The sequence below is a fragment of the Mytilus californianus genome, unplaced genomic scaffold (assembly GCF_021869535.1).
Source record: "Mytilus californianus isolate M0D057914Y unplaced genomic scaffold, xbMytCali1.0.p SCAF_3, whole genome shotgun sequence".
In the NCBI taxonomy this organism is placed as follows: domain Eukaryota; kingdom Metazoa; phylum Mollusca; class Bivalvia; order Mytilida; family Mytilidae; genus Mytilus; species Mytilus californianus.
In genome coordinates this window covers 116,956,242-116,979,472 of record NW_026262679.1, presented here as the reverse complement: position 1 = coordinate 116,979,472, position 23,231 = coordinate 116,956,242, and the positions used below count along the sequence as shown (strand labels likewise).

General features: G+C 32.1%; 2 protein-coding genes across 3 annotated transcripts in view; one reads left to right on the top strand and one right to left on the bottom strand.

Annotated features, from left to right (window-relative positions):
- LOC127735919 (uncharacterized) overlaps positions 1-23,231 on the top strand; it is a 100,483-nt gene that overhangs the window by 54,346 nt on the left and 22,906 nt on the right. The gene's annotated exons all lie outside the window — the stretch shown is intronic.
- Positions 1-23,231, bottom strand: part of LOC127735927 (uncharacterized) — a 48,875-nt gene that overhangs the window by 15,539 nt on the left and 10,105 nt on the right. For both annotated transcript variants that reach the window (XM_052246372.1, XM_052246371.1), the window contains exons 2-7: positions 16,030-16,142; positions 15,669-15,755; positions 14,620-14,722; positions 11,444-11,564; positions 7,592-7,680; positions 6,616-6,806 (exon numbers count right to left, since the gene is read on the bottom strand). In XM_052246372.1, the coding sequence (XP_052102332.1) occupies positions 6,616-6,806; positions 7,592-7,680; positions 11,444-11,564; positions 14,620-14,722; positions 15,669-15,755; positions 16,030-16,075 (637 nt within the window). In that variant the 5' untranslated portion in view covers positions 16,076-16,142. The remainder of the gene's footprint in view (positions 1-6,615; positions 6,807-7,591; positions 7,681-11,443; positions 11,565-14,619; positions 14,723-15,668; positions 15,756-16,029; positions 16,143-23,231) is intronic.

Below are 23,231 nucleotides of genomic sequence, written 5' to 3'. Positions count from 1 at the left end.
TGACCACAATTTGTTTTAGTTCAATGTACATGTAATAATATGCAGGATAATACATGAACTTAATACTGCTTCAAGGTTAAACAGGTTTGTCAATGTAAAAATAAAATAATTTGTTTGCTAACTTAGGGAGCTACCATTTGATTTTTAGGGGGGGTCTAGGATGAAATATGAAAAAAAGGCAGGATGACAATTTATGTAAACAAGTCGGGATAAACTAATAGAAAAAAAGGCAGGACAAAAAAGAGTGAAAAATAAAAAGGCAGGACAGATTACATCACGAACTAAAAAAAAAGGCAGGACAAAAAATTTTCATCCTAGCCCCCCCCCCCCTTTTTCCTCCATAAAAATGGAAAGGAAGCTCCCTTATAGTGTTTCCTTCAGAGGGTGTTGGCCTGGAATGGTACCCTACAGTTTTCATACGCCTGTTCATGAGAAATATTATGGTATGCCTTTGTCTGTCTGTCTGCCCTGATCTGTCTGTTTCTAGCATGTTGTTCACTGAGTTTCATGCAAATTGGTGAAAATATTACTGAGTTAGTAATATTTTCACCAATTTGCATGAAACTCTGGTGAATTGATTATATCTACTGACGTGAGCTCCCTTTTAGATTTTTAGGAATTTTATAATATACATTTTCAAAATGTGAGGTTTTATTCATTAAAAAAGGGGGATTTTCATGTTAACGCCCATTAACTCTAAAAATGCTTTGTTCACCAACTCTACCACGCTTTCACCAATTTGCATGAAACTGTTGTGAATTGATATTTTATAAATTTTAGGTTTCCCGTTTCAGAGTTATATGGGATTGTATTCATGTATTGATGTGAGCTCCCTTTAGATTGTTTTGGAATTTTAGAATTTACATTATTCAGTTACAATGTAAGGGGTTTTATTCATTCAAAAAGGGGGATTTCCATGTTTTCGGACATTAACTCGAAAATGTTTTAAGCAGTTGTTATTTGTCATGAAACTTTGGTTAATTGTTTATATATATCTATTGATGCAAGCTCCCTTTCAATTTAATAAATTTAGGGATTTTATTCGTAAAAAAGGATGGCTTTCCCAGTTTGCAGATTAAATTCAAAAGTTTGTACATGCACTTCTCTGGCATGTTTCAGTAAATGTGTAAATTATAACTGACATAACTAACTTTGACAATGACCACATATTTTTAAGTTCAATGTACATGAAATATACAAGGTAATGCATGTAGACTCGATACTGCTGCAAGGTTATACAGGGTTGTCAATGAAAAAAAAAAAAAAATTGTTTGCCAACTTTAGTGTTTCTTTCAGAAGGTTTTGGTGTGGTATGACACCCTGTCATTTTTATACGCCCGTTTATGGGACGTACTATGGTATACCGTTGTCCGTCGTCAACATGTAGGACATTAACTCAAAACAGCTTTAACCAATTTGCAGAAAACTTTGGTGAATTGTTTATATCTATTGACATGAGCTCCCTTTCTTTTTTTATAAATTTTAGATTTTACGTTTCTGAGTTGTGGGGTTTTATTCATTAAAAAAAGGGGGGTTTTCCAGTTTTCAGACAATAAAAGCTTTCACCAACTTGCAAGAAATTGTGGTGAATTGCTTATATCTATTGACATGAGTTCCCTTTCGATTTTTATATATTTTAGATTTTACATTTCTGAGTTGCAGGGTTTTATTCATGAAAAAAGGGGGGATTTTCCAGTTTCGGACAAAAATCAAAAATGCTTTCAGCAGTTCGTATGAAACTTTGGTGAATTGTTTATATCTATATTGATGTAAACTCCGTTTAAAATTTTATAAATTTTACATTTAACATTTCTGAGTTGTGGGGTTTTATTCATTAAAAAAGGGGTGATTTTCCAGTTTTCGGACAATAGCTCAAAAATGCTGTCAGCAATTCTCATGAAACTTAAGTGAATTGTTTATATCTATTGATGCAAGCTCCCTTTACAGTTTCATAAATTTCTAATATGACTGGGAATTAATTGAACTTTATTTGTTTATAGTCTGACGATAGATTTACTAAGTATTGCACAACAGCAAGAAATCTTTAATTTCATCACGTTCTAATGAAGTAACAAGCTTATTTTGCCGAAAGTTAGAATGATTTGATCTACAATTGAGTAACAAGTACCAGAAGTGATAAAAAAATTGTCTTTATGAAAATAACATGCAACCAACTTTAAAATCAATGCTTTAACCTCAAGAAAATAAATTGTTTACGTCTTTGAATTTCTTTACTTTCAAATGAAAAATTGCTGTTTTATCGACTTGGTAAATGTTGAATATTGCCGATGACGAAAGCAACTGAAAGCGAGTATCGTAAACAACAGGGCGACTAGATTTCACTTTTGAAGGTCGGTCAAAACGAAGTGGCGACCGGGAAAGCGACTTTGTCGCCCCAGTAGCATGGTAACGTGAGCCCTGCACAATGCATATTACTTTAAAACACAGTCCTGTAATATTTTTTATTCTACTTTGAATATTGCCTGCTTATTTCAGCAACTATTCTTACAAAACAATCCTCTATTTATCATAGGTGTTGCACTCAGTATTGTTGATTATATTTATATGTATATGTAGTAAAGTGAATGCAACCCCCTTTTTGAAGGTAAGTAACAGTTAACAAACTTTATCACTTATCAGTAGTTTAGAATGGTTTAAAAAAGATCTAATAGATGTTACATGCATTATGCCTTCCTCTCCAAAAGTTTGCATGTGTTTTAAAGTGGTTATTTAGCAATGTAATTTTTTCCCTCAGTATTAACATTAATTTGGAAGTAAGTTAAAGGATTTCAGTTAACCAAATAATTTGGAAGTAAGTTAAAGGATTTCAGTTAACCAAAATTATTTCACGCCTAATTTATATAAACAAATCCCACGTCTATATATAACATGTACAACAATCAAACATCAACCCACGCCAAACTGGATGTAATTGAAAGACATCTAGAGGTCAATATACAGTCTCGAACAAAAGACAAAATGAGGAAAATTATAGCGAATTTTTGAGAATTATTATTGCATGTATATTTGCAATATTTAAAATGCATAGTTTAAAATCTTTTGAGTTTTAGGTTCCACCTACCATTTTAGAAAACTGGGATTTCATTGCAGCTAGTCTATTAGATAACATTTTATAGTTTTGAATGTTTCTTCATCAGTTAACTAAAATTAGGTGGAGGTATGTTCTTATTTCTGACAGAGGGGTACTCAACCTATATCAATTTGTGCATGAAGCGATTGATAGTTGCTAGATACTGAATAATTTTACCACAAATTTGTGAAAGTTTTAACCGGTGTATATACTTAAAATATGTTAATAAAGTTCATGTCTTTTTCAGGACTTCTGATCCAACCATGTAGTATGGCATGTTTGTGAGATATGGTTTTGGCCAGTAGGATGTTCATGAAGGACCTGTAGTACAAAGTATATCACTGGATTGAGCTCATTGTCTAAGTGTATTATTAAAGTGCTTTGCTTTGAGCTCAGTTCATTGTTATGCAATTCATTCTTTGTGAAATAAAGATTTGACAGACAACTCTCATGTACAAGGAATTGTCAAAGTAGTATCCATTCTACGAACAATGTAAGTAATAGGGAGATAAAAGCATTTTATTAAGATTTGAACCAAACATTTTTTGTCCATTAGCCAAACTAAAAAAAAGAAGCACAAATTCACCAAACAATGCTACTGGCGCTACTAGCAATATGATGCTAGGTTCTTTTGTTACACTTTATTATGCCCCAGCCGTATCAGAGGGGGCATTAAGTTTTACCCTTGTCCGTCTGTACCTACGTATGTCCCAAAATTGGTTTCCGTTCTCTAACTTTAGTTTGCCTCAACCAAATGTTATGAAACTTATGCACAATGCTTATTACCACAAAACACAGATCAAGTTTGAATTTTGGTGGCGTCACTTTTACCGGTCTAGAGTTATGCCCCTTTACAAATGGAAAAATTGCTGAATTTTTCATTTCCGTTCTCTAATTTTAGTTTGCCTCAACCAAATGTTATGAAACTTATACACAATGCTTATTACCACAAAACACAGATCAAGTTTGAATTTTGGTGGCGTCACTTTAACCATTCTAGAGTAATGCCCCTAAAGAAATGGAAAAATTTCAAAATTTTTATTTTCTTCTAAATATCAAGTAATTTTTTTATTGGAGTTATCTTCCTTTGTCCATGATTATAGTTGAATCAGCTACAATCAATGCTTTATACAATGCAATGTTTAATTTTGACTTCCACTGATAAAACACAAATCAAGTTGAATTTGGGTAGTGTCACTTTAATCATTATTGAGTTATGCCCCTTTATAAATTGAAAGATTGCAAAATTTTTAGTTTCCATTCTGTAACTTAAGTTTGCCCCAACCAAACATTATGAAACCTATACACAATATTCATTACCACAAAACTAAGATCAAGTACAAATTTTTTTGTTTCCGTTTTCTAACTTTAGTTTGCCTCAACCAAATGTTATAAAACTTATACAATATGCTTATTACTACATAATACAGATTAAGTACGAAATTTGGTGGCAACACTTTTACCATTCTTGAGTTATGTCCCTTTATAAACATAAAAATTGCTGAATTTTTCGTTTTTGTTCTCTAACTTCCAAATGTTATAAAACTTATACACAACCGTTCTAGAGTTATAATTATTCATTGCATGTTTACAAATAGAAATTGCTGAATTTTTAGTTTCTGTTCTCTACTTAAGTTAGCCTCAACCAAATGTTATGAGACTTGCACACAATGCTTATTACCACAAAACTAGGATCAAGTTCAAATTTGGGTAGCGTCAATTTTACCACTTCAGTTATGTCCCTTTATAACTTGTGATATGCAAGTGGGGGCATCATCTGTGTCCACATTTGGACACCATCCACATTTTTTTTTTTACATCTGTACTGCCTACTGGTGACTCAGTTCTGAGTGTAAATGGTCATTCAGTATATTAAGAAAAAGATCAGAATTTATAAGGCCTATCTGGCCTAATTGATTTCTAAAATATATTTCATTGTACATGTTCAACATTTATCATTCATTTGTTTATTTCTTAATTTGTGTGAATTAACAGTAAATGTTAGTTACTACACTTTCATACCATAACAAAACTGCCTTACTGTATTGGTATCACTTATATTTGTATCCATATAACAAAAAAAACTGAAAAGAGAATACTTTTGCAATAGCTTTTTCATATTGAATACTAAAACTTCTTAGATATTTAGACATATTAAGTAGATGTTCATAATATCCACTTGACATTTTATCATATGACTTCTGTAGTTAGTTATGAGTCTTTGAAGCATGCTCACAAAGGTTCTTTTGTTGATATCATTTTCATACTGGTCAAAACTTTTTTTTTGCTTTGACCAGCTTTGGAGGAGATATTTTCAAAGAATTAATAAAAAATAACACAGAAATTCACTTTCTAGCTCATCTAGCCCCAATCATCATGTCAGGCATTGTCATTACTAAAAAACATTAAATGTCTTCTAAACTGAGAAACAATTTCCACATTTAACCGAAATCTTTTACTTATGATACAGACAATCCCCCACAAAGTAATATAAATAGAACCATACAAATAATAAGCAAATACATGTTCTCAGATACCATCTCCCATATAAAAAAAAATCACATTAAGAAAAAAATGAACCTATTATGTGTTCCTCTCCTAGCTACAAAATGTATCCAAAATCAAAGATGTGGAACATATATATTCTATCATAATCATTTGGTAATTAATGCAATTAGTATCTGTTGAACATAAAAAACTAAATATTACATAAACAACACACCTAATGCTCATGTTGGTTGTCATTGGGCAACACAGTTAATACATAGAAAACATAAAACATAGAACTCCTTTTGTCATATAAAACACTGTCAAACATCCAATCATACTGTCCACACTGATCTGTGTCCACACTTGTTTATTTATTAAAAAAATATTATTTTATTGCGGAAGACGCAATTGTTTGAATACAACTTTTCAAGTATGACCAAAGATATGAATTTTCCCATCTAGCGTCTTCAGGTTACGTAAAGATTGTAAAACCAGTACATTAACTATTATGGAAGAATAATATGAAACTATAACTGCTTGTAAACTAATAAATTAAGGACAACAACATTTAATAAACTTCGTGCGTCTGGATCGCTTTTCTTGATTTACCTTCATTCAGAACGCTGAATTTTTAAAATCAACTTTGCCTGAGGCAGTTGATACCTTAGTTTCTTAATAACTTATTAATTTATAAACCGACAAGTTAAAAAAAGTATGTTTTAAATCATGTCAGTACGGAACTTTAAAAAAATACCTATACCAAGTCAGGACATCGACAGTTGTTATCCATTCGTTTGATGTATTTGAGTTTTTGATTTTGCCATTTGATTAGGGACTCTCCTTTTTGAATTTTCCTCGGAGTTCAGTATTTTTGTGATTTTACTTTTTACCAAATTTCTTCCAACTTCTACCGAAAATATATTATTGATGTTTGATTAATAACGTCAAACTTTGGGACACTCTGCATTATAAATCATCAATCAAATATGTAAAATCTGGGTCTTGTTACCAAATCTAGTCTGAATGAGGATTACCTTCATCTGCCTTTTTAGCATATAGGCCATAGTCTGACGGCGGTTGAAAAGCAGTTGGATCATCGTATATACTTTCTTCTATATCTTTGTAATTGTACGACGAAATACTGGTTGTATCACCATCAGCAGATGGACCAAATCCACTATCGGCAGACGATCCTTGAGCTTCCGGAGTTTGTTCTGTTTTATGCCTACAATATAAATACTATGAAAGCGCAAGGTAAATAGGAATGTGTAGCTGATATGTAATTGTTGCAATTCCGACCGAGACTAGGTGGGTCGCCAGGGCAAGAGTCCCCTGTTATACTTAATCAGTGATTTAATACTAATGGTTAAGTTTTGTTTGCTTCTAAACTGTTGATAACAATATAAAAAAAGCGAAAAGATACCAAGCGGTAAATAAAGACAGACAACACCATGATCAAAAATGAAAATGACGGAAAGACAAAAACGATAACAAAAAATAACACGCAAAACCGAAGTCTCAGCAGCAGGAACCCCCCAAAAAACAGGTGATCCGGAAGGTTTGGCAGTTCCTGTTCCACAGATGACACCCATCGTGTTGCGAATGCAGTAAAATCACGTGACAAGTTGCATTCGGTATTGTCACAATAGTGAAGAAGTGGACGGAATAGTGGTTACGACAAGTGTACTTTATCTGTGGTCCACTGCGACACTAAATAAAATCATGAATGCGTCCGTATGATTCTTCCGTGTAAGTAGTAATTCGCTATCAAGGAAATCATGATATGAAAATAAAGATACAGACTATCATATAAACTGAGACAACAGAGAGCAAGTATTAGAAACATTACTAATTTCACCATGATATTTTATTAAATGCAATACGATAAAATTCAATAATTTAGTAGTAGGGTCTTTCAGCATATTGACGTCATTTAAAGGTCATGAATGATAAATGCAGGATATCCAACACCATTGGTGGCATCATGGTGTAAACAAAAATAAATCTTACATAAAACCATCTGTATAATAATAATCTCCATCTCTTTTGCCTGAATCGTTGGCAATTTTCAATTCTTCTTTTATACACTTCATCCATTCCTGAAGAATAAATAATAAAAAAAGATATATAGCTGTTCTTTGGCTATAAGACACTTAAGGTTCAATTCCCAAGTTTTCCGACTAGTACTTTGTGGCTGCCAACACTGGGTTAAACCGCTATTGTTGGCTATAATTCTCCGATGGAACATTTTTCCAACTATCTAGTGCTTTATTCCTGGCACCATTTGGTCTGTATGATTTTGTTAGGGTATAAGCCTCCACCTGCACCAAGAAGACAGTGCATTATTTCTGGCATAATTTAGTTAAAATATCAAAAGAAGCACTCGACCTCTCTACTTTTAACACTAGTTTTCCTTATTCTAGACTTGGAAGAAGATTGTACGAATTGGTCTAACCTTCTTTCATAAAAATGAATAGCCAACTTATAAACAAATATCTTGCTTTAACGTACCAAAATTAAAAACCTTGTATCTTTGATATTTGATACGAAATAATAATGCATACTTAAAAAAAACACCATTCTGAGTCAAACAAGAAGTTTTCCTCTGAAAATGATATCAATAAGAATCTTGATTTTTATATCGACAAACATATTTGTAACATTTGGAGGATATGTTTTTTCAACAGTCCATCAGCATACCTATATATGGAAATCAAGTGTGATACTGTACTTGTTCCGATTTTTTCTATTATTCATTTGAGGCAGACTTCATATTGGAGCTGCTTATGAAGACTGGAAATAATTATGCTATAATTTCAAGTTCCGCTATGTATATTGTCATCTCACTTAAAAAGGGGCGAAGATAACAAAGGGAAATTAAAATTCAATAATCGTAGAGAAACCTACAAAACTATGGCACACATGAAAAAACAGCGAAAAGACAAAAAAAAAAAAAAAAACAAAAACAAACAGTCTTCACAACACTACATACCAAAATGTGGAATGAGCCCCACTAAATTTTTTGTCTCAAAAAGTGAAGTCTCGAGCGAACTTAATCTCAAAAACAGAAGCAAGTAAGCTTGAATCATGAACATTGCTCATTCTTACCGATATCTTTTAAGGCTAATGGAAAAACTACTTTATAAATTCTGTGCGTCCGAAGCACTTGTCTGGACTTGTCAGAAACGCTTAACGCTTATAGCAGGATATATGCGGCTGCTAGTGGTCTATACGTCCTGAAAGTATCATCAGCCTAGTAGTCAGCGATTCGGTACTGACATGTTTTATTACATACCTTTTCTAAATTGTCCGTTTATAAATTAATAATTCATTTAAACTAAGGTTCAAACTTTCACAGGCAAAGTTGACCTATAATGATTTTGGCTATCATATGTATGCCCTTTTTGTCATATAGCTCTTTACGTGTTTCGGCACTGATTTATCATTGGCTTTCAAATGTTTGGTTTTGAGTGTTTCTGATGAAGGTGGGTTCCGAAAAGCGCTTCGAAAACAAAAATATAATATAAAATGTTATTTTCATTTTTTTTTAACCAAAATATTCAAAAGCAAAGGATGTATAAGAACTTGAAAATGTGAAGAGCTACTTTACAAAATGAGACACAAGAAGAATATCCATATCCATCTAAAATCAATCATCCCGGAGGAAGTTTGAACAAAGGTTAAGAATTTCTAAATTTATCAACGGAAATATACAACAAGAGGCTGTAAGAGTGACAGCAAACTGGATTTTCCTGCAGAGGTCGAACAGCTCTGAATTTGGATTGTGATTGAATATTTGATACAGCATAGGTTTGTGACACAAAATAAATGTGGTCAAAGAACTGAAAAATTTGAAATTGGACATTTACCTATTATGGTCCAATATACAAAATCTAAGTACATTGTTAGAATCAGCTTATCAAAGAACCCCAAAAATTCTATTTTTCATGAAATACAGAATAATTTCTGTTCAAAAGGAAATAACTCAAACTTGTGTTCATGAACCAGTAATGCAATCTAAAATTAGATATGATTTCACCACTAAAAAATTGTTCTCTAAAATTTGATATGATGTTTTCAAATTATAATCAAATATAATTAATAGTTCCCAATATTTTTTCTTTCATTTGTCACAAACTAATATCTTATCTGCAACTTAACTATCAATGTCAACAAGTTTATCTACACAATGTAATGTAATGAAATATATCCTTTGATAAAAATAGATTGTTATCTAATAAAAATGATATTTGCAAATCTGGACACCCAAACAGGATCAAGTAAAAATTTAACATTAACACACACAACAAAAATAAAATACCACATAACAACTGTGACATCTACCTTCAAAACACACACGACTTAAAAAAAAATAGTTATAAATTTTTGACAACTTCTGACTAATCAATTGAACAGATACAATCATTGATCATCTCAGCTATACATAAACTTATTAATTTCTGTTCAAATGGAAATAACTCAATCACATAATAAGTAAATTTCTGATTTCTAAAAGGGTCCAAAATTCAAGAACGAGAAAAGCTAAAGTCGTGAAAATTGAACTTAACCTTCTTTTAGCCACAGGAAACAACATATCAAAATTCATCAAAGCGTTTTCATGTAAATGAACAGACACTGTTTGGCAGCCGCCCCGCCGTACATTCCCGAATCAATAACCGATTTTTTTGTCGAAAATCCGGTTAAAAAAGGTAAACTTTAAACATGCTATTCATGAAGGTAGCAATTTCAGCGATAGAGAACAATCGCTCTTTTTATACGATTTCACGTAAATAACAGTTTACTCATTGATCTAATATATCTTTTGAAATATTCAACGAAGAGAAAAAGTAAATAGTTTTCAAATCATTGAAACAGCAACTCAAAATTACAAGCTATTAAATTTTATTTGTTCATGACTAACACGACGGGTGCCATACGAGTAGCATCCTGAGATTTTTCCTGGATTTTTTTGGGTTTCATTTTTCTCAGTCTAAAGTTTTCTATGTAGTTTTTTGTATACTTTTGTATTGTCTCTTCACCATTTCTATCCACCATTTTCTACATAAGAAAATGCCTGTACCAAGCCAGGAATATGACAGTTGTTATCCATTCTTTTAGTGTGTTTGAGCTTTTGATTTTGCCATTTGATTAGGGACTTTCCTTTTTGAATTTTCCTCGGAGTTCAGTGTTTTTGTGATTTTATTTTTCATTGTCTTTTTCTTTTTCTACTATGGTCTTGTCGGTTATCATTCCGACTTATGAGTTTTTATTGTCCATGTTGTATCTTCCACCTCTTTTTTGACAGCACTGGTTGATGAAAATGAATATATATTGAATAGAGTCCTTTCTGTAATATTTGTAAGTTTTGAAAATGTTTAAAGGTTTAAAAACCATTAAGTCAACCAATAATCATCGAGAACATATGTAAATATAGGCCTAGTGTGACAACCCATAGTGCTTTTGGTGTTGTTTATATAATATATATAAATAAGAAGATGTGGTATAAGTGCCAATGAGATGTGGTATGAGTGCGAATGAGACAACTCTCCATCCAAGTCACAATGTATAAACAGTTAACAATTATAAGTCAAAGTACGGCTTCCAACACGGAGCCTTGGCTTACACTGAACAGCATTTGTTTACTTTAACTTACAAATAAATTAGCAAAGATAAAAGTTTTGCTGACAGTTAGATAGATTTGAAATATTTTCAAATTGAATGGATTTTTCAACGATTTTGCATTACAATTTCAGGAAGCTGTGCTATAATGTATACGGGTTAAAAAGTTTTTTTAGAAAACCAGAGTGTTATGTTTTGTGCCTTCCTGAACATGATGATAGTAACCTGTCAATAGATAATTACCTTCATTTCTTTTTCCGAGGAGCAGGCAAATAAGTAAGATTTAAACTCTTCAGGGTGAGTGTGGTTTATTTTGAAGGCATAAAGTGCCTCACCGTCTTTAATTTCTGTAGCTCTAGCAACCCTGAAATCATCAACATATCATTAAATATGCAAATTCTGTTAATTTAAAGAAAAGAAGTTTTAAAGAGCAAATGTGAATTAATTCAAAAGAGAAACCAACGGCCTGATATATGCTTAAACGACTTTCTAAAAGTAAAAAATACTAACAGCAACCAACGATAACCGTTAACTACAGGCTCATGACTTAGAACATGCCCATTAATAATCTGGCGGTGTTAAACATGTGTGTGAGCGTCCAACTCTCCCCGTAACTACACCAACTTTTATTACTACTACCAATACTTTCATATATATAAAATTGTATAACATATGTTTTAAAATGGCTTGTGGGATTTTAGAGTAAGTATCACTAATTCTCAGCTAAATTAAGTACAACTTGGAAAAAAAACGAGGATGTATGATGCAGTATCAGTTTTGTTAGTTGTTGAAGGCCGTACAGTTTCTAATAATTGTTGACATCATCGACTTTTTTCTTTTGTGGAATAGATGCCTCATTGACAATCATATCACATCTCATTATTTTCATAGTATTAAGTCTACCTTATAGATTAAGATAGACTTAATACTATGAAATACGTCTTATAATACGTCTTGCAGACGAGAAGCACGATTTGTTCCCAAGTGAATGACGATTGTTTGTTGAACATCCAAACGCAACAAGTATGCTGCCAGTTATAAGAATTAACCTTTATAACTATATGGGTGTGCAGTTTATCATTTAGGTGAAAGAAAATACATAACCTGAGTTGAATTATGCACATTTTGTTCCTAAAAAGTTCAAATCAAATATGCAATATTTTAACTGGATATTGATAAGGAACGGTTTTAAATACAGAGCATTCAGACTTTGATTGTCAGCTTTGAAATACATATAATATACTAATTTGTTTTAAAAAAAATCTCAACAAAGACACAAGGCCTATAATTCAGTACGCAAGTCGCGCATATTCATTTACATAAGACACATTAGTTACACTCGAATCAAAACAGTTGGAAAAACGATCACTCACGAAGTTGAAGAGCATTGAAAACCAAAAGTCATGGTAACCGTCTTTGCCCAGAGTAAAAGACAAAATAAGTGTTTTGAACTAGTTGAACATTTCAAAACAGTAAATTTACAGAAAATTACCGCTTAAATTACGTTTCATTACAGCATTATATTTTTTTTTCAGTAAACTCGATAATCAGCATAGTTGAGAAAAATCTAAATATCATGTCAAAACAAAATTGCGGTTTGCCATTGAAAGAAATTGAGAGGACAAACATTGATTTAAAGAAAATAGTATGTCGTTAAGAAATGTGGTACTGGTAAATCTAATTGTATTATCTTGTTTAAAGAACATAACTAACAACTTCCAGCAATATGGAATTAAGAGAGGGACGTAAAAGTGGGGGGGGGGGGGGGGGGGGTTATCTGCACGGAAGGACACGAAATAAAATTGCCATTTCACGACGAACGAACAATTAAAAATTTCTTGCATGTTGATCTTTTTACCGATTTCACGAAACACGTTGAATAACGAACCTTTTTCAAGGCAGCACGTGAAATAAAAATGGCAAAACACGTTGCACGAAAATAACCCTTTACCACCCTCTTAAGATATTTACCTCTTTTCATTGAAAAGATGTGTCTATCTGAGACTTCTATAACACAGTGTATGGTTGTCTCAGTGTCTATGTATTCTTTTTTTATAATGTCCTTTGTAAATGCCATTTGGTATCACTGAATTGATTTGATTTGATTTGAATCATATTTATAATTGTTTTGAAAAAACTTCATGTTTGACGCATTTGCAGGGCCTGGTTGGGAAGCAAAAACATTAATAAAATGTTCTAACTTACAAAATGTGATTAAAATATACAAAATTAGATACATATCCTCGACAAAAAGGATTTTAGTCAAGGTATAAAGCCAATGTTTTCTAAATCAGACACTTTAAACACATATATGAACATACAAGAATTGTCATGAAATTTGCATATACTGTACAAATGTTGATAAGTAAGATAAAAAAAAAATGCATGTGTTCTGATAAAATTGAAGATGGTGTTAATACTCTCTAGGTAAAAAGGTAAATGGAATGAACAAAACATTCCAACCTATCTACCATACCTTTCTAAAAGAAGAAACCTTAAACACAGATTTTATTCATTTGGCTTAAAAGTATAATTTGTTAATAAACCGATACATGTATAATTGAATGCATAAGTTTTTCTGAATGATTTCGATTGTACATATTTTTTTATCTTTGGTTTACCAACTCATTAAAATGGAAAAAGAGGGTTATACAGGTAAACGCCGCATGTGGCTATTCTAAGCTTGCATTGTCAGTGATCTATCTATATCTTGGCATAGAATATTTTCACGTGTCAAATATGGATGTCGTTTTTTGTTTTGTGCTTTTTGGTCGCTGTCTCTTTGATGTATCTCATACATTTTTTTCTTCAATATATAGTTTTCTATGAAGTGTTTTGTGGATTTGTTAGTCTTTTCGTCGTTTTTCTTTCTTTTTTTGCTATGGCGTTGTCCGTTTTGCATCGACTTATGAGTTCTGAATGTACCCTTGGTATCTTCCGCCTTTTTTCATAGCATCTTTTACTAAGATGTCACAGCAGTGGTCCAAATTATAGGATCTCTAACAGTATCTAAACGGACTGAGAATAGATGTGATGACAGAGAAACAATCTCGTGTAATTATGCAATACCAGGCACTGGTTTGAAATTTTTATTAAGAAGGATATGTACAGAACTGTAATTTTAAAACTTAATCTGAGCTACCACGAGAATTCAATTTTAGTTACGTTCACATTATTAAAGAAAAATTAGCCTCCTACAGTCGCTAGCCAGGGGCGTATAGACAATATTAACATAAATTGATAATTTCTTAAAATATATATAACCATAATATTTACGTTATTTTGTGCGAATGCCATTTAATAATAATAAAATTTATACAAGTTACATCATCAATCGTATGTCGATATTGGTGACATATGCGGACTATCAATTTAACATGCTTCATTGCAAATCATTCAAGAAGTATCTCAGTACTTACGTATTGAATCCAAATAAGGAAAATTTTCCTGAAGCAGTTTTACAGTATTCATTTCGAAAGTAATATATACACCCTCTGCTAAGGATCATGTATACTTTAGGCCCTGGAATGAACAGAACAGAACAGAATATTACAGTGGATACAATATGCACTGAATAATACTTGCAAAAATAAGTCTAGCAGTATAACTATAAAAACATATTTATAACGAACGTAGAATTAATCGTATAGAAACTAGACGAAACCAGAAAGGAACTGCATGAAAACATATTAAAAATAAATTAATCCAGAAAGGAACTGCGTGAAAACATATTTAAGCTAACTGAAACCAGATGAGAACTACCTGAAAACATATCAAAGCTAAATGAAATCGTATAGGAACCAGATGTTGAAAACCACATAGAAACTAGATGAATATTCAAGGGAACTGAATGAAGAAATCATAAAGGAACTACATTTTGTGGATGAACACATATGGGAACGTGATGAACCCAAAAGAAATGCCATGCAATGCGTCTTAAGACGATTAGCGTGATCTGTTGTATTTTTCAATATGTTTGGTAATACCTTGTATCCTTTAATGTCTTATAAAAGATACTGTTTAAAACGAAAATATCTCTTTATCAATTTGAAATGTTCTTTCGACTAAGGCCCAAGTAAAATAACAAAAATACCGAACTCCAAAGAAAATTCAAAACGGAAAGTCCCTTATCAAATGGAAAAAATCAAAAGCTCAAACACATCAAACGAATGGAAAAACATCTGTCATATTCCTTACTTAGTACAGGCATTTCCTAATGTAGAAATTGTTGATTAAACCTGGTTTTATAGCTAGCTAAACCTTTCACTTGTATGCCAAACAATCTTACATCATTTGGACTCTATCGAATAGTTGTCTCATTGGCATTCATACCACATGTCCTTATTTTATACTAACTGTCCATAATGAATTTGATTCCTCAATTTGCAAATGAAAACGCATAAATCGTGTTTTCATTCTTATACCAAAGAACTTATTACCAATATGTTCAACTGATATGTAGACTTACATCTGAATAATTTAAGTTTACTGGCAAAATGTTGTTTTCGTACCCAACCACAATTTAAAATGGCTTCCTTCAACAAGTCTTGACAACCTATAATACAAGAAAAAAAATACAGAAAATGTTCTTATTTAATTCAACAAAAAAAGGTGAAATTGTCGTGAAAGTGTTTTTTTTCTAAAACACAGTGCTGTCTAATTGACTAGTACCCCTTTCATTCATATACGATATAAATATAAAAACTGTAATGTTACAAGCTTGATTTGAAAGATTTGTTTTCGCTATATTATCTGTTGCCATTTTAGGAAGAAAATTTGGATTTTATTACCACTACCAATACTTTCAAATACATATAAAATGTTATTACCTATATTTTGAAATGGCTGTGGGATTTTAGAGTAAGTATCACTCATTCTCAGATCAATTAAGTAACTACTGTCGCCTTAATTTACATAATGTAGTTGCGTATAACTACTTTATCTGAAAAAGAAAAAGAAACAAAATGTCTTTAGATAAAAGATGTTCTAAATATATATAACAGTTCTATTATCTTGTATCTTAATAGAACCAATATGTAAAAAACATACAATAACCTTTTCAGATGGTGATGTGCGAAGAAAATATGCGTCTGACCTAGAAATGGAACGAAATAAAAAGCCAAAACACAAATAAAAAAAATAAATGAATACAAATTACATCATAAATTATGTGGACGAAACTGGCGTCCGGTGTACAATATTATAATCCTGGTATTTACGATGAGTTTATTGACATTAAATTTATTGAATGGGATGATATCTAGAGGCTTCAGGGAACCTATATTGCTAATCTGGATTCTATACATTGCTCTGTAAATATACAGCAATAATCTTAGGAATCTTGACATTGTTATGAATAATTTCCCCATAAATAAACCGTTTCAGTAACATGTCCAGCAGTATTGAAACTCAAAGACTATGATTGTTTTTTCTTTTTTTTTTTTTAAATTATTGACAGTTGATGGTGACAAGGTAAACCATGATTCCAAATCGGGTAAGGAATTTATCTTCCCTCAGTGTAGCATTCGTCTTATGCTATTTCATTATTCTTCATTAACTGCTCCAAAAAATTATATAATTAATTAACAGTAGCAGTCATGCTTATTTGCATTTGGAATCATCAAGCATACTCTTGGCTATTTGTGTTTTAAGGTTGCTGCCTCCTTGACGTTTAACTCATATTTTTTTTTTTAAATTTCTTATTCTCAAAGTTTCAAACAGTTTAGTTTTTATTACCCTGAAATTATAATTCTGGAATCCTTGATGAGTCGATTATCAAACCACTATTGTGTGATGCCCTATCATTTGATATAACGTATCAACATATTTTATATGAGTAACACGACGGGTGTCACATGTGCAGCAAGATCTTCTTACCCTTCCAGAACTGCTAAGATCATCCCTGGTTTTGGTGGGGGGTCGTTTTGTTCAGTCTTTAGTTTTCCATGTTGTGTTTTGTGTACTGTTGGTTGTATTTTGGTCGTTTTTTGTTTTCTTTGCCATGTCATTGTCGGTTTGTTTTCGACTTATAAGTTTGAATATCCCTTTGGTATCTTTCGCCTTTCTTTCACGTGATTTGATTTTTTTTTTTAATTTTTTTTTATAAATAGTATAATGAAAGGTTTTCCAAAAAAAATATGGTTATATCAAATATAAACTAGAAACTATTTCCTTTGTCATCGATATTTGCTTGCAATCTATATAGCAGTACACATTTACTCATAACTTTAAAACTCATTCTCATATGACGTTCTTCAAACGCTTTGAGTACACACCCGTAATAAAATTCGAGTATATTCATATGTCAGCTGATAGGCAACGTCATGATTTGTTTGGGCTGTTCCAATCCTACTCACACGTCGTATGCTTTTTATGAATGATTTACCTCACGTCAGATGGTGTAAATGACGTCATTGAACATTGACATAAGAATGTAAGGATTTTACGGGAAAATGCACAAATGGGAAACTGAAAGTCGTCAAACCATGAAAACATAAACAAACGATAGTGATAAGAATTTGTATAATGTCCATATCTTCTTAAATGAAAGTAAAATAGTCAATTAAGGTAGATGGGGTGTCTAAATTATAATCCATAGAATTTTTTAATAATTTGCCAAAATGTAGTTTATATCAAGCTTTTTAAAAAAAAATGATAAAAAGAATGGGTCACGGGGCTTATTTTCACGCTACAGGTTGTTCAAAATTAACAGATTTTGTATAGATTATGCATGGAAAACCCAATTTTCTGCCATAAAACGAAAACTACACCATAGAATTTTGAGATAAAATATGAGAAGATAGCTTTAATAGTATGCTTTCAGATAAGAAAAAGAAAAAATGGGGTCACCGGACCCGTTTTCTTGCTACATAATAAAATAGGTAAATTCCTAACACATTCTATTGTAAAAGTACCTTTATCTGAATTATCTGCCCTTACATTTGAGTTGCCTCCCCTTATGTGGCAAAGTTGGAAAAAATTGAATCAGACAAAAGTTTTCTGTTTTTTGTAAAATACAACCATAAATATGATAAAACATGTCATTTTCTATATTGAAATGAAAATTCTTACACATGAATTACCTACTACTCTAAAAATTTGCACATTCTATTAAAGATCTAGACCGATTGTTTTCAGGTATTACAATATCCAAGATGGAGGAAGACACCCTATCTACCTTAAATTCATCCAAATCTGTCTTAGTATGTTATTGTATATCGTTTAAGAATGTCACTTATTCAATTTTCTTCGTCGTTTACGTCAGTATTAATAGTGTGTTCTATTACGGGAACAGCAAACATTTCCCTTCACATTGAGCGCTTCGATCCAAAATAATTACTGACTTTGTCCTATTAGAATAGAAATAATTCATGGGGCTTGAATTTATATTAATTTTACTACGGGTTGGCTCTTTATGCTAATATTTTACCCCTCTCTCTCGCTCGTGGTAAAATACTTAGCATAAAGGGCCAACCCGAGGTAAAATCACGATGAATTTAATCCCCCTATGAATTATTTCTTATTTATATTTTTGGGATACCAAAATGACATGCATCTATTTTTAAACATTTAAGCTCAAATTATATACACATCTTCCTTCAAATCCAAGGGATCGTTAACTGAGTATTTAAATTTTCTTTGACTTAATCAGCTACTCTCTTTTGAAAGTGAATTCCCAGAGTTGTTATCAATGATTCTGACCTGATGCTATTGTTTTTGGAAAGTTTACAACCTAATTTAAACATTGAATCGCTTAAAAACCGGAATGATCATTCCGGTTTTAACATTCAAAGTTCAAAATTTATTATTCAAAAACAAATGTATACATTGAAAATATGCAGTAAATAATTTTTTTTTTTAAATTTTAACAAAAATACATGCAAATGGTCAATAATGCTTTAAAATTAAATCAATATTAAATGAGATATGTAGACAGTAGCAACAGATATTTGGTTAACACAAATCAAACAAAACCCATTTCGTTGACAATCTGAGGACTACTTCAGTATTAGCTTAGGAGGACGAAAGATACAAAAGGGGTATTCAAACTCACGAGTCGAAGACAAGCTGACTACGCCATGACAAAAAAAAAATAAAAACGAAAAAATAACCCAGACAAACTGAGCAACACGATCTCCAACTAGAACTGGGGTGATCGCATGTGCTCTGAAACGATATGCTGATTCTGTTCCACCTGTGGCACCAGTAGTATTGCTCATGGTAGTACAAATTCTAACAATGAGTTACGCTAAGGCCTTAATGAATCCACTAAATTGAAAAAAGAGAAGGTTCTACAGAATTAAATCTGTAAAAAGCGGTTGTAACATTATTTGCCGACTACAGTTTAATGTAACGTATGTTCGACTCCATCCCCTGGATCCAACATGAACATTTTTTATTCAAAAAAGTAAAATAACAAAAATACCGAACTCCAAGAGAAATTCAAAACGGAAAGTCCTTTATAACATGGCAAAATCAAAAGCTCAAACACATCTAACGAATGGAAAACAACTGTTATATTCCTGACTTAGTACAGGCATTCCTTATGTAGAAAATGGTGGATTAAACCTGGTTTTATAGCTAGCTAAACCTCTCACTTGTATGACAGTCGCGTTGAATTCCATTATATTGACAACAATGTGTGAGCAAAATAAATAGACTTGATAAGTAAAAACGTCAAAAATTGAGGTACAGCAGTCAACATTGTAATATAATCTTAATCACTATAAAAACAAATAACTGTTTCAACAAAGAAACACAAAATGGCATATAGAAAAAGTACATGAGCAAAAATGAAAGACAAGAATTCAAAATTGACCATAACACAATATCACAATGGCGGGATGTATAAGTACCGAGCCGCGTCATAAGTATATAATAAAAAATGGACTAAACAGTAAAGGTAGTCTACAAATGACAAGAAAACTTTAGAAGACGTTACTATGCTTAACTAATCTTAACTCTTAAGTATGTATAAATTAAGAAACATGAATATAAAACTATAGAAAAAAGACTTCACGGCTGTTATAGGTAAACTCATCATAGATACCAGGATACAAATTGTGTACGCCAGACGAGCTTTTCGTCTACAAAAGACTCATCAGTGACGCCGAAAAACAATAAAGTTAAAAAGGCCAAATAAAGTACGTAGTTGAAGAGCATTTCGGACCCAACATTCCGAGCAGTTGTAAGCCATTGCAACTATATATCCAATAATAAATTTACAAATCTACATGAAGACGAATTCGTAATAAGACTTCAATGTAGAAATAGTAAAATATGCTAGACTTGTATCCATAAAAGTGAGGGTCGATGATGTACAATTTTTTTCATATTTGTTGTTTTCTATAATAAAATTAACATTACCAATGTTTCTGCACCAGATGAACCAAGAAGCTGCGTGAAGTAGTTTTTGTAAAATTCAACAGTGAGACGTTTGTTTAGTAACAGCAAAAACATAGACAGGTGTTGTGCTTTTAGTGTCACTTTACCGTTAAGCTTACCTACATAACCAGAATTAGTATATATATATCATTTATAACAAGGTGGTGTATAAAAAAATACTGGATGAGAATTATCACCGAATGAGTTTAGTTAAACTTTTTCCATGAATTAATGACCTGTATTATTTTTTTTTTAATTAAGCGGAACAATATATTAGGTATAAAAATCATGTATCACATTAAATCTTGGTTGTAATATTGATCTTTTCATCATGTTATTTCTTTTGATGCAGATTATAAATTGTTTATATTTTTTAATTTGCAATATGACCTACAAAAATCTGTCGAGACGACTCTAAGAAAAACATAAAATTACTTAGTATCATTTTTTAACATTTTCATCGTATAAAGTGCAAATTAAATCTCTGCTTTTATTTCTATGCATATGATACTGATCTTTTTATCATTTCTGCAATTTATCTGTGCAATTTTGTGCCGTCACTGACTTGTTTATGACATTTATTTTTATTCATTTAAGATTGAAAAGATTCCTTGAACTTACTTAGTAGTTGATGTTAATTTTCTTTTATTATTATGTAACCGAAAACAGACAGCTTTTATTGTTTATTTCTTTTAATGAATTGTGACCTAAATGCATTCTCTTTTCCTTAATAACACTGAAGCATATCTAATGATTATTGCGAACAAACATATTGAATGAACATCAAAAGAGGAGTCATTAGATAATAGAAAATAACTACAATATTTCTATCCTACAACAGTACCAATAACGGTAATGTCACAGTACCCACATTGCACCGAGTACCCAATTTGTACATATTTTGCACAAAAAAAGCAGTATAAATCTGATTTTGATAAAAACTAAACAACGTCTATTTTTATAATTTGTCATTATGCACGTCTTTCAACATAGCTTAATATACACAAAAATTTCTCATTATATATCAACAGATGATGTATTCAGTGAAAAAGTAAAATCAAAAATGTCATTGAGCAATTTAAAATTATGTTATAGGCATTCATTTCTTACAAAATGCATATCAAGCAGAGACAATTGTCAAATTATTCTGATAATAGAGAGAAATAAAACAAAACATCAATATAGGTATCTATCCAATGACATTACCAATAGAGGTATCTACCGAATGGCAGAAACAATAGTGGTATAACCCTGTGACAGTACCAATAGAGGTATCTAACCAGTGACAGTATCAATCGAGGTATATAACAAGAGACAGTACCAATAGTGGTATCTACCCAGTGATAGTACCAATAGTGGTATCTAACCTGTGACAGAACCAATAGTGGTGTCTACCTTGTGATAGAACCAATAGTGGTGTCTACCTTGTGATAGAACCAATAGTGGTGTCTACCTTGTGATAGAACCAATAGTTGTATCTTACTTGTGACAGAACCAATAGTGGTATCTAACTTGTGACAGAACCAATAGTGGTATCTAACCTGTGACAGACCCAATAGTGGTGTCTACCTTGTGACAGACCCAATAGTGGTGTCTACCTTGTGATAGAACCAATAGTTGTATCTTACTTGTGACAGAACCAATAGTGGTATCTAACTTGTGACAGAAACAATAGTGGTATCTCACCTGTGACAGAACCAATAGTGGTATCTACCTTGTGACAGAACCAATAGTTGTATCTTACTTTTGACAGAACCAATAGTGGTATCTAACTTGTGACAGAACCAATAGTGGTATCTAACCTGTGACAGAACCAATAGTGGTATCTACCTTGTGACAGAACCAATAGTTGTATCTTACTTTTGACAGAACCAATAGTGGTATCTTACTTGTGACAGAACCAATAGTTGTATCTTACTTTTAACAGAACCAATAGTGGTATCTAACTTGTGACAGAACCAATAGTGGTATCTAACCTGTGACAGAACAAATAGTGGTATCTAACCTGTGACAGAACCAATAGTGGTATCTACCTTGTGACAGAACCAATAGTTGTATCTAACTTGTGACAGAACCAATAGTGGAATCTAACCTGTGACAGAACCAATAGTGGTATCTACCTTGTGACAGAACCAATAGTTGTATCTAACTTGTGACAGAACCAATAGTGGAATCTAACCTGTGACAGAACCAATAGTGGTATCTACCTTGTGACAGAACCAATGGTGGTATCTAACCTGTGACAGAACAAATAGTGGTATCTAACTTATGACAAAACCAATAGTGGAATCTTACCTGTGACAGAACCAATAGTGGTATCTAACCTGTGACAGAACCAATAGTGGTATCTACCTTGTTACAGAACCAATAGTGGTATCTAACCTGTGACAGAACCAATAGTGATATCTACCTTGTAACAGAACCAATAGAGATATCTAACTTGTGACAGAACCAATAGTGATATCTAACTTTGGACAGAACCAATAGTGGAATCTAACCTGTGATAGAACCAAAAGTGGTATCTACCTTGTGACAGAACCAATAGTGGTATCTTACTTTTGACAGAACCAATAGTGGTATCTAACTTGTGACAGAACCAATAGTGGTATCTACCTTGTGACAGAACCAATAGTGGTATCTAACCTGT